Source organism: Antechinus flavipes, chromosome 3 (assembly GCF_016432865.1).
Source record: "Antechinus flavipes isolate AdamAnt ecotype Samford, QLD, Australia chromosome 3, AdamAnt_v2, whole genome shotgun sequence".
In the NCBI taxonomy this organism is placed as follows: domain Eukaryota; kingdom Metazoa; phylum Chordata; class Mammalia; order Dasyuromorphia; family Dasyuridae; genus Antechinus; species Antechinus flavipes.
Window position 1 is genome coordinate 422292635 of NC_067400.1, and position 13308 is coordinate 422305942.

Sequence of the window (13308 nt, forward strand, 5' to 3'; positions counted from 1 at the left end):
TTTCAAGCCATGATTCCAAAGTTCTATTCTTCTTCTATCTCTAGAGCATCCCTAAGATCAGAAGCTGTTAACCACTTTTTGTTCCCTCAGTTGAAACCTATGGACCCTTTCCATAATTGTTTTTATATTTATAAAATAAAGTACATAGAATTGCAAAGGAAACCAATTATTAAAATATATTTTAAAAAGTTTCTCATATCTCACTAATGTACTGCACTCTGCTTCTTTTGGGTAATAAAGATTTTTGATTGTATTGAATTTCTCCAGAAAAAAGCAAATAATTCTAGGAGGCATAATACCATAAGCACTTATCAGCTAAGAACTTGGAGGTATTAACTGACAATTATCTTGGAGCAGGTAGGGATTTGGGATGAGGAGACACAGAAGAGATAAAGATACAAGGAAATGAGAAGAAATTCTTTAGAAGAGAAGGGAGGAAGATGTTAAAGCAAGCCCTGATATACAGTACATTATATTATATATTAAAGGGATTTCAGAGGAAAGGATAGACTTTCTTCCAGATCTTTAGCAGTTTATAATAAATACTGGGTCACTATTAAGAACAGTACTTAATTCTCAGATGTGGCAAGAGTTCATTATGACAAATGATTTATCTGGGTCCTGGAATTCTGTGCCTTGACCTTTTTGCCTGGTATTCTATTGACACAGTATATATATTTCAAAATCAATGCAAAGTACTGAATTTTGTACTTATTTAAGTAATTTATGGGACAATGAGGATTTTGTTCTATGTAAAGGGGGTATCTCTCTAGTGCCTACCACCATGCTTTGCACATAGTAACTGGTGCCTAAAGAATGATTGCTCAGTGAATGAATAAATAGAAACTTATTTAGATATTCCACATTGTTGCTGATATTGACCCTTCTTCAAGTAATTGCCGATACATTATTGTAATAATTCTTATTATATGATACACACTTACCTGGAAGGGCACTGAAGCTGTCAGAGAGGTACATATGCTCCCTGTCTGGATCTGATGCAATCAGGTTTAATTCCCGGACAAATTCATATTGTCTTGGATCTGAAGTATTGGCAATTCCAACTGCATATATCTCAACATTGGCTGCATGAGCTTCCCTGACAGCAGCTTCTAATCTGATAGCTTCACTCTTCTCTGTTTGGCCATTTGTAATCACAACAGCTACTCTTCTGACATCAGTCCGGGCCCCCCAAAATGCTTCTCGAGTTGCTTTGTGGATGGCTGTGCCAGTATAAGAGCCTTTTCCCATATATGATATTTTCCTAATTGAATGCTTCACATCCTGTTTGGCAATGAATCTGTCCAGACCAAATCTGAGCTGAACTTCTGAACCATATAGCACAAGGCCAATCCTGGTAGCATTTCTCCCTATAGTGACTCTGTCAACTAGAGATATGACAAAGTCTTTGATGACCTCTAGGTTTTCAGGTCCCAAACTTTCAGGGCTATTGATCACAAAAACAAGCTCCATTGGTATGTCTTTACAATTAATGGTACACCCTATAGAATAAAAACACAGGAAAATTAAGAATTAGTTTTGGTTTAGCAGATGGTATAGTCACTTTCTTAATGTTTATATTGGAACAATAACTTGAAATAAAACTCCCCATATTTAAAGGTTTACATCAATCTTGCCACAAAAGGCCTTTCTCTGCCATAATAATGACTTCACAATCAAACAACATTTCTGAATTCTTCTTTTGTATCCAGAAAAATTGAAATCCTATGAAGAGTTCTCTTATTCCTCGCCCAAAACCTAAATAAATAATCCTTGCTACCTTCAGCAAGCTTACAGCCTAGTTGGGGAGAAAAATATGAAACAACTGAAAAACAAATAAAAACACTGAAAGACATGTATTTTTTGGAATAAAAGATAGAAGTAGATTATAATGTATAATATAATATAATATAATATATATATAAATAATATAATATAATATATTATTTATCTACTTTTGAACTTTCTTGACAAAGCTAAGAATGGAAAGGATTGCATGGGGAAATGTGGTAGTTGGGTTTGTGATGTCAAGGAATATAGACAAAAAGGTAATCTCTCTCTAAGGTAGTCTAGCTACAGGGTTAGTTAAGGGAAATAATGGTATCCTGCCCTAATAAGAGCTGACTACTAGCTGGGTAGGTTGTAAAGGAAACTTGTATTTGGGAACTGGCAGAATGTCAAATAAGCAGGAGTTCTGAGATGACTGAATCTTCTCTCTCCCTTATAGAAGAGTTAGTCCCTCAAAAAACATTTATTAAGCACCTACTGTATGCTAGCTACTGTGCTAAGCACTGGGAATATAAAACAAAAGATAATTTGTGAGGAACTCACATTCTAATGGGGGAGACAACATGAAAATATGAAAATTATGTACAAATCAGATATATGCAGATAAATTGGACCCAGAGTCTTCTCACCTTGGAATTCCCTATGTCAATAAAATCACAAGTTAATTTCTGTCCTTATGTATCTGGTTAGGTATCCTTGAGTCCAGGACATATTAAAATATTTAAATATTTTTAAACTAGCCAGCAATGAAGTCACCAAATCTATAAGGAGTTCTTAAGCTTGTTTATGTCATGAATCCTTATGACAAGAATCCTTCTCAGAATAATGTTTCCAAAGGCATAAAATAAAATATGTAGGATAATAAAAGAAATAAATTACATTGAAAACTTTAACTTATCAAGATTTAAAAAAAAATCCAGATTCATGGATCCTAGGTTATGAACCTTGTAGTTAGACCTTACTATTAGATTTTGGGAAGAGGGAAGAACAAGCAGAGTAAGGTTTTATTTTCATGAATTTTATCCCTATTTCTGCCTTTACCATTAAATCTCCATTTACTGAATCTTGATCTCTTGGCAAAGTGAAAAACTGGTTTTTGAAGGGAATATAATATACAAAGGACTAGTGAGACTACTGTCAAAATCATAAATGAGTTTCAGTGGTTTCAGTCATCAGAGTGAGTGAGTGAGTGGTAGAAGATATACATAGACACACAGACACACAATTTGCCCACTCACACTTTCAGAAAAGACTAAATTAAAAAAGAAAACACTAAAAAAGATAAACACAAAATATCAGTTTTATAAAACAAAATAAACTTACCACATATTTCTTTAATTAATTTAATTATATCTTCTCTCTGTACAAATAGGACCATTAATTAATAATAAATAATATTATTTGACCATTTTTAGCAATCTTTGTGATTCAGAGGCAAAATTATTACAATATTTATTTTGAGTTACAAACTTAAGAATACAAGTTATGAATGAAATGTCAAATGTCATTTCAATAAGTCCTATTTCTTTAAAGAAAGACTTTCAAAATATTTCTATTTTTTCTAGCTAAATAAATTTATTTCATGCAACTGTTGAGCTCACAGCAATAATTTCATTTCTATTCAATTTAACTTAATTTAATTTTCAGTTCCAGATTCTCTCTCTTCCTACCTCCCCCATCAACTGAGAAGCAAGAAATCATAGCAGCAAACTTATAATATAGAAGCTAATGATTCCTGTTCTATTGCGTCATTTTGTTGTTCAATTGTTTGTATTGTATCTTGACTTTTCATGACCCCATTTGGGATTGTCTTGGCAAAGTTACTAGAATGGTTTGCCATTTCCTTCTCCAGTGGATTAAGGTAATGTCTGCTGGAATATAAATGTTTATTTTAAAATAAGTATAAGAGGAGTTAGAGAACATGGAATTTGACACAAGATGGCAAACAAAAGATGGAAAAGATAGGAAGAAATGGATAGGATAATATAACAAAATCATAAAACTATATTGCTTATGTATTCTAATTTCAAAATTTTCAAGCTAGGACACTTACTGTGAGGCCTTGATCATCTTTGGATCCAATTTTGTCCTGTGTGAAAATTAATTTATTAGTTATTATAAATAAAAATTTCAAGAACATTTTGCTTGCATTGCAAGTTCATCAATGACATATTTTTGCAGGGCACTCATAGTCTGTATCCTTCTAAACTGGTGCTGTTTTTGAGGCTTATTTTTTAAAAAGCCCAAACCAAAGTTTCAAAATTGCTCACACACCAGCTGTCTCTTACATAGCCTTCTGTGCTCTATTCACACAGGGCCTGGTGTGTTAATGAGTACTACATTAGTGTGTTAGGGTGTCTGCCTAAAACAGACTGTGGCATTAAATGGAGGGTTTAGATCTAATTCTGGCACACAAAGCCTCAAATCCAAATGAGAAACATTTGGAAACACAGGACTGTTGTGAAACTCAAATGTAATGAGGTATGTAAAGTGCATTGCAAGCTCTAAAGTACTATATAAATGATAGCTAATGAGAAACATGAAGCCTCTGCCTGGTTTTTAGGACTCTGATGGGTCCAATTCATTCAGTGAATCAAGAAAATCAATGATTGGCTTATCATCATAAAAGTGTTCTTACAGTTATAGGACACAAATTACTAATGCTGGAGAAGTTAGGAAGTACACGTAGAAATCATACTGGAACAAACAGATGATACTTAAAACTTCAAAATCACTAGGGTTCCAGCAAAAGAACTCTGGAAAATGAGTGTGAACCACTACATAGCATTTCTAATCCCTCTGTTTTTGTCCACCTGCATTTTTTATTTCCTTCACAGCTTAATTGTACATTATTTCAAAATCTGATTCTTCTTGTGCAGCAAAATAACTGTATGGACACGTATATATATTGTATTTAACATATACTTTAATGTATTTAACATGCATTGGTCTACTTGCCATCTGGGGGAGGGGTGGGGGAAGGAGGGGAAAAGTTGGAACAGCAGGTTTTTCAATTGTCAATGCTGAAAAACTACCTATGCACATATCTTGTAAATAAAAAAAAAAACATAAAAAAAATCACTTAGGGTTCCTTAATATCACTTTTTTTCACTTTTTTGTCCCCTTTCACAATCAATGCAAAGATCATTTTTAGGATAATACAAGTGTTAGCATTTGCCTATTAGTCATAGTTAAGCACCTACTGGCCATATTTTAGCTTTAGATGATGTAGTCATTAGCAGATGAGATAATCACTTGAACAGAGTGATTTGAGAGAAGTGCAAGGCTCCATGTTTCTCAAAATGACTCCCTTCTAGAACATTCTTCTTCTCTCTTATCTGAACTGAAATTAAGTAACTAATATATAAGCAAAGGTAGGTAGGTATTAAATATTTATATGGTACCTAGTAGAATTTACTGCCCAAGGTTGTTGATAGGATAAAATGAGATAATATTTCTAAAGGGCTTGGCAAATCTTAACACTCTAGCTAATTAAAAAAAAATTATTTATTTATTTTAACACTCTTTTCTTTAAATTTTGAGTTTCAAATTTTTCTCTTACCTCCAATTCCTTTCTTTACCCAATGAGAATGAAAGTAATATATCAATTATACATGCAAAATCATGTAAAAGTTATTTCCATATTATATATATATTTAAAAAGCTGGAAAAGCAAAGAAAATGAGAAAATCATGATCTGTACTTAGAGTTCAGTTCTCTCTGGAGGTGGATAGCTTCATTTTAAATATAAAATTTTGATTTAATTTGTCATGGGGCCTTTGGAATTGTCTTGTATCTTTGTATTGATCAGAGTCCTTCACAATTGATCTTTGTTACAACTTAACACTATATTTAAATGCTAATTGTTACCGCCACAACTGTCACTGCAGTTTCTTCCATTCTAATTCTCTGGTCTTCTCTTTTCCTCTATTCTCTGGCTTTATTCCCAGCTATGCCACAACAAACTTCCAAAAACTGCAAGTTACCTCACAAGCCATCAGCCAAATATCCAATTACTTTCTGGGAAAGCACAGTTCTTACTTAGAATTGCTAACTCTAACGTTTTAAGCCTGTGGAACTGGGAAATTTTTGGAAACATTGCATTGTAGATAGAATATAAGTATAAGTATAAGATTTAGGATAGGAAGAACTGGTTTAAAAGACCATTTCTGATACTTAGCACTTGTGTGACCATGGGAAAGTGTATATAGTTACAGCTTATAAATGACCTAGCTATTTTCTCAGCAATATAATGACCCAAGACAATACTGAAAGATTTAGGATGAAAAATGTTATCCATCTCCAGAGAAAGAACTGATGCAGATCAAAGCATACTTTTTCTTTACTTTCTTTATTTTTTAAATTTGTGTTTTTTTTCACAACATGACTAACATGGAACTATGTTTTGCATGGTTGCATATATATATATCTTGTATCAAATTGCTTGCTTTCTTAATATAAGGTGAAGGGGAATAAAGGCAGGAGGAAAATTTGGAACCCCCAAATTGTAAAAAATGAATGTTAAACTCGTTTTTTTCCATGTAATTGGGGGGAAATATAATATTAAATCAAAAGAGTTTAGCAAAAGAAGAGAGTTAAAGAGAAAATCTTGTGGTATGCCCACATTTAGGGGTCATGAAGAAAATAGAAACCAATAAATAGAGACAGAGAAGGGGCAGTCAGAAAACCAAAGTGGTTCTGAGTCACTAAGCTAAGCTATTCTTATTTTTTAAATTTAAACAATAGTAAAAATAAATTAATAAATATTAAACAATATCTAATAATAGTAAAATTTAATTTAAAAAATAACTGAAAAATACTTTAATATTTATGCAGAGCTTGAATGATCATTCATTCAGGATACTGCAGAACCAATAAATTTATGTCCCCATAGAGGACTTAACAGATGATTCCCAGAAAGTTCTTTTTAACCTTGGGAATCTATGCTTCAGTTCAATATCTCCCATTATATGTACAGTCAGCATCTAAAACTCAACATATCCTAAACTGGTCTCATTGTTTTTTTTTTTCCCTCCAGTTTTTTTAGCTCTTCCTTCTTTCTATATCTATTTAAGACTTCACTCCATATAATGGATGCTCTTCCTTCTCACCTCCATCTATTAGCATCTTTATTTTCCTTCAAATTCATATGTACTGAGAATAAACTTATATTCTTTCCTTTATAATTTACAAATGTTCTCTGTCAGTACATGCAATAAAACACAGAAGTACTTCATTATTTGTTTTTACTTTTGACTCAACACCTTGTATTAGAAAGATGGAATAATTCCATATCAACCTAAAAATCAGAACATCCAGGTTAGTGTTTTCCTGATAAATAAGATAAAACAGGCAGTGTTAGATACTTATTAAAATTATCATTAATTTTTTTAGCCTTCTTCAGAAAGATTAATAAAAGGAAGAAATGTTGGCCACAATTAAATGAATTTAACTTAGTCCTTTTTGACTTTGAACCCAGAATATTATGGGTAATATTGTGGCTGTGCTATGATGTGTACTGGGAAATGTAGACTATGTAAAGGCAAACCCAGTTTAAAACATTAAATTCACTGAGCCATAAGAAAGAAGAGTTCCTACCACCTGCTTCTAAGTACCCTTCTGTAGGGTTTCCCTGAAGTTTTTTTTCCTCAAATGTTGATTCCAACTCACTGACTCATAGCTAGGGCCTCAGGGAGATAGTTGAATATAGATTAATTTCATTGTTAAAGGTCCCAGAATCATTGCAAAACCCAAATCAAACCCTACTCCATCTTCTTAGTCTTGATTACCATATAGGGAAATGTATTTTTCTCTCATAGTTAAGCTCCATTTATTTTTCATCAAATGGATGGCAACCAGCCAACCATTAAGAGGGAGGGAAATACTCCCCTTTTTTTACTCTAAATCCTTAAACAGATCAACTTTTTAACTGTATAATTATATAGTATTCCATGTTGAAAACTAGATTCTTTATGCTGATATAGGAAGAGTAAAAACAACTTCTTTAAGTTTTTGTATATTATTGCATATTAAGATATACTTAATAACTGAGCAAAAAGATTTTTTTAAATAGCCACCAAGTTCTATGTGTGTCAGGGTCCCATAATCTCTGACAATCAAAGGCCTGAAATCTCTGACATCAATACATATGATAGTAGGAAAAAAGTGTCAGAAAATAATTCATCACTGCCAATTCCTTTAAAATTTTTTGATAGCCTAGCATGAGTATCAAATGTTAGGAGAAAAAAATGGAAACTGACTTTTCTATTTCCACAAAAAAATACAAGTATAGACATTCAAAAAGAAAAACATTCAGGAACATCTGACTCCCCCAACTACATTGTGCTATTATGACTAGATCCCAGCTAGATCTTCCTTTCCTTTTAATAAATATTATAAAACCTACCTTCTAAGGAAGTTTTTCCTAGTCCCGCTTAATTTCACTGTTTTTCCTCTTTTAATTATTTCCAATTTATCCTGTATCTAATTTGCTTTGTATATATTTACATGTCATCTCCCCTATTAGAAACTCCTTGAGGGCAGAGACAGAATTGCCTCCTTTTGCATCCCTAATGCTTAGCCCTGTACTGGCTTAATAAATGTTTAATGATTGATTGTCTATGCTTATGTTTTCTTGGATGACCATTTGTTGTTATGTTGTAAAAGAAATTTATCTTCAGGTTCACATTGGACTAGATGGCCTTGGACATCCCTTCTACCTTCCAACTTAGGCTATAGGACAATGTCAAGCTATTCTCCTGACCCTGGATCAGTGAAGTAGACTTGTTTGGAAAGTGGCCTCCTAGTGGTGTGTGATGGAATATATAGACTTTGAAGTTGCAAAAGACTGTTAATGTTTGGTTTGAGTGACTGTTTGAAAGCATAAGGGTGATTAATTTATTTCAGGGACCATAGGTTTATAGCAATATATTCAGTTCCCAAGAAATTGTATGATTATAGGTTTGTAGCAATATATTCAGTTCCCAAGAAATTGTATGATTATCTATCTATCTATCTATCTATCTATCTATCTATCTATAAAGCCTGTCAGTGTGAATCCCCAGAGGGTGTATTATTTCCTCTTAGGTGAACCTCTATTTAAATAGCAAGGGAGTAATTGAGAATTAATTCTGCATGAAGAGGAAGGAATCTCCAGACTGTATCTAAGTAATCAATTCCAGAATACAAGAGAATGCACTACTTATTTTAACATAGTGATTATAATATTAAGGAAATGGGATAACAACCTTGGCAAATGTGAACTGACTGGCATAGTTCTAATCCCCTAGTAGTCTCTGTATATGAAAAAGAATTCTTCTAGGGTCAGAAGGCAAATAGATTTAGAACAGAATCAAAGAATGTATAGGTAAGAGAGGGAGGGGTTACTTGTTTTGTTTTATTGTGTTTTACAATTGAATTGAATTGGAATTGAGAAAGGGAAGCAATGGAAAAGTATCATGGTGTTTAGAAGAAAGAGTACTGCAATTGGAATCCCAGGACCTGGGTTCAAATTCTAGCTGTTCTTTCCTTATTTTTAAATAGAGAGAATTGGACTACATAATCTCTTTTATCCTCGCAAGTAAAAGTTCAAGATCTTTTGATAAGTGGTATTTTAGACTGATTGTAGTTTCTACTTATGAAATGTTTTTAAGAATCTTTTTGAATAGACTTTGATGAAGCCAGCATCAGGACTCATAATGGACTTCCTGAAGAAACAAAAGGCCAAAAGATCTGTTGATTATTCCTCAATTTAAACCCACAGACTCAGAGAGGGGAATACTTTGAGACTAATTGGGTTATGTTACAGAAAGCAGTGAATGTTCTAGCAATTGGTTCATCCATCTATCTGCAGCTATTCTAGTTGACAGTCGATGATCATGTGCAAAGAAAATGACACTGACTTGTCACAGCAGTAGTCATTATATCTATTGATTTGCATGTAAAAAGTGAAAATTACTTTAGATCCTATAGTCCCCGGTGTTCCTATTGCTTCTGCTAAGTCATGCATGACTCTCTGACCTTGGTTACCCTAAAGGAATGAAAAAATGTTTAATATTAATTCACATGCTTTATAGAAATGGCAATGTATCTACAGCTTAAACAATTATTCATCGTATTCTGAGGATAGAGGGCTAGACCCAGAGTCAGGAAAACCTGCCTCACAAATGATAGCTGTATGACTATGAATGAGCCACTTAAACTCTTTAGCCTCAGTTTTCTCACTTGTAAAATGGAGATAATAATAGTACCTACCTCACTGGGTTATTGTGAGGATCAAGTGATAATATATTTAAAGTGTTTTGCAAATCCTGAAGCACTATTTAAATGCTATTATTATTGTTCAATGAACTACATATGTTGAATATAAGATATTAATTTGAATGGCAACACTTGAGCATTTGTCTTAAGACTTTCACATAAATATATTTCCTTCTTTGAAAACTGGCAAAAAAGTATGAATGACAAGGTTTAAATGACCCTTATCACACACACACACACACACACACATACATACACACACACACACAACCAGGACATCCATGAAACCATCAAAAAACTTGGAAAAATTTTTAACAAAATATACATATACAGATGTAATACAAAGGGTATTACATGAATGAATGCTAACTTTTAATTTATTTACTCTTGAATAGAAAAACAGGTCAATATATTTGGCAGTAGTCTTTTGAAAAGCATGCAAATGAACTCATAAGTATGAGTATAAACTAGGAAAATAGCCACTTTAGGTTTTCTCACATTCTCTCAGGCATTAAGCCCTCATCACTTCTCATCAATTCTCTGATTGATGAATAATGTGTGGCTGACATTCAAGACACACGGGCTGGGGATTAATGATCTAAGACTCTGAGATAAAGAAAAAAGAAGCTAAAGTCTGGCTTTGTATTATAACAAAATGCTACTCAAAAGCACTTCTTGCTCCTTCTGCAATGTACAACACATGTATTCCCTGAATAAAGGATACAGACAAATAGATTGAAAGGCTGATGAATCTTGAGAATGGAAGGAGGAAGAAAAGGAACAGATATAAGATAAATTTGGAATCTACAATAATGACTTCTTTCCTTTTGAAAAGTCATTGGGCTTTTTTTTTTTTTTTTTTTGATAATGAAGCTTCTCAAACACAGAAATGAGGTTAGGTTCAGTGGGAATTTTAGAGATTGGTACACAATAGATCAACATAACAGCTTTTCCCTTGAACTCTTTTACTTTCCAACTTCTAATTTCAAAGGCTATGCTTCTGGAATATCTTCTCTAGACATATGGTTTTGGATATCCCTCCTTCTGAATCTTAAGAACATAACTTTTTTTTTTTTTTTTTTTAACCCAGTCAGTTTGCTTCACAGAGTAACAAGATGTCTTGTACTTTGATAGGTTTCTGAGCCAGGGACTCAGTTGGGCCAATCTGCTTTTGTAACTGATATGTCAGTGAAATCTGCACTCCCCAGACTTAAGAGTCTAAGGTATGAATCCATTCAAATGGAATCCTGCCTTTGGTGAGGGTCTTTTTGCTTCCCATGTAACATATTATAAATATTGGGGAGAGAGAGAAGAGAGAAGGATGAAGAACCATTCAGTGATTAGCTTTTTTCTTTGATGTGTGATGTATTCGTATCTAAGCACTGAGTTTGATGAACACCTGGCTGCCTTTAAGCCATAGGCATATAGAAAAGTCATAGCTAGTTTTTATTTGGTGGATTTATACTGAGAAGATGAATTTTTAGTTTCTTACCTTTTCACTTGGGATGCTGATATCTGGAATTACACTTGTATCTTGGACAGCAGGTACTCTTGGATCCCTCTGAATCACAGAAAAAGAATCCTATCATTCTATCAGGACTTTTTTAAAAAATCAATTTCTTTGTAAAGAGATTCTAGTCAGTAGCTATAGTCTTTCATGGAGGACCACCAAAAAGGATCTTTTTTTTTCCTTCAATGTATTTTATTTCTCCAATTACATATATAAATAGTTTTCAACATTCATTAAAAATTTTTTTTATTAAGTATTCTCTTTATTAGCTTGACTTTCAGATATTTTATATATTTTCTAATTATTACTTTTAAATTTTTTTTACATTTTATTTTTACATTTATTTCTTTTACATTTACATCTTCTTTTATATTCATTTCATTTCTTTCTTCTTCTTTTTTAAAATAACTTTTTATTGACAGAACCCATGCCAGGGTAATTTTTTACAATATTATCCTTTGCACTCATTTCTGTTCCGATTTTTCTCCTCCCTCCCTCCACCCCCTCCCCCAGATGGCAAGCAATCCTGTATATGTTAAATATGTCGCAATATAGTCTAGATACAGTATATGTGTGCAGAACCGAACAGTTCTCTTGTTGCACAGGGAGAATTGAACTCAGAAGGTAGAAATAACCCGGGAAGAAAAACAAAAATGAAAACAGTTTACATTCATTTCCCAGTGTTCTTTCTTTGGGTGTATCAACATTCATTTTTGTAAGATTTTGAGTTCCAAATTTTTTATCCTTCCCTCCTTTACCTCCCCCCTCCCCAAGACAGCAATAAATCTAATTTAGGTTATGCATATAAAATCGCTAAAAGGATCTGAATGTCTCAAAAATATCTTGCAAAAATTTTAAAGCTTATTATTATTATTATTTGTTCCCAATCCTACTTTCCATAGGTGACACATAAAGAGTAAAATGCAGAGATAACAATTTTAACTGTTGAAAGATTAAGAACTAGATTTTTACCAGTTTATATGAATGTGCCTGGCACATAGTAGGTTCTCAGTAAATGCATGATGATTGATTGATTGATTGATGTGAGGGACTAACCTTTTGTCCTGGGATTTCAACCTGTCCTGGGTAATCAGGCTGACCTTTTGGGTTCGAAGAACGAGATTCATCCTATAATAAACATAGTTAAGAATATATTTGATGTTGGCAATGTCAAGATCTCTTTTCCTCTTGCCACCAAAACACACTAATTACTCTCTTTACTTCTGAGAAAAAAACAAAACAAAAAACATTTCCCTTCTTTGCTTTCCTGGACTCATCCCTTTGGCCACGTTTCAATACCTAATAATGGCAGCTTAAGTAGGTGCTGGCAGGAAATCTCTCTTACCCTTATATTAGTGGCATAAAGAAGCTGTGGAAGGAATATATGGGACAGCCAACTCTATTCCCCTGACAAGCTCTATCCACTCCCTTGTTAATGCAAAAACAGTTAGCCATATATAGACCTATAATATTTGTGCCTAATGGAAGTGGGGGTGAATAGAGAACTAGATTCAGTAGATGACCTCTAAAAGGCATTCAAGGAAAATCAGCCAACATGCTCCCAGACTTTCAGGGGAATGCAGACTGACCAGCTCCAGTCCTTTCCATTCCTGTTCTAGCTCAGGTTACCCTCCCTGCTCTATTTTTAGGTTGCATGAATTGAGGTATAAACAAAGAAATGTTGGGTCTTATTCTTCTATTTCTGTATGGAGAGGGGAAAGTTTCTCTCTCCTCATCCTATAATATAAGCT

At 33.4% G+C, this 13308-nt stretch overlaps 1 protein-coding gene across 2 annotated transcripts in view; it reads right to left on the reverse strand.

Moving 5' to 3' along the window:
- LOC127554575 (collagen alpha-1(XXVIII) chain-like) overlaps positions 1-13308 on the reverse strand; it is a 59841-nt gene that overhangs the window by 11474 nt on the left and 35059 nt on the right. For both annotated transcript variants that reach the window (XM_051986216.1, XM_051986213.1), the window contains exons 10-14: positions 12614-12685; positions 11540-11608; positions 3842-3877; positions 3112-3148; positions 945-1502 (exon numbers count right to left, since the gene is read on the reverse strand). In XM_051986216.1, coding sequence (XP_051842176.1) covers positions 945-1502; positions 3112-3148; positions 3842-3877; positions 11540-11608; positions 12614-12685 — 772 coding nt within the window. The remainder of the gene's footprint in view (positions 1-944; positions 1503-3111; positions 3149-3841; positions 3878-11539; positions 11609-12613; positions 12686-13308) is intronic.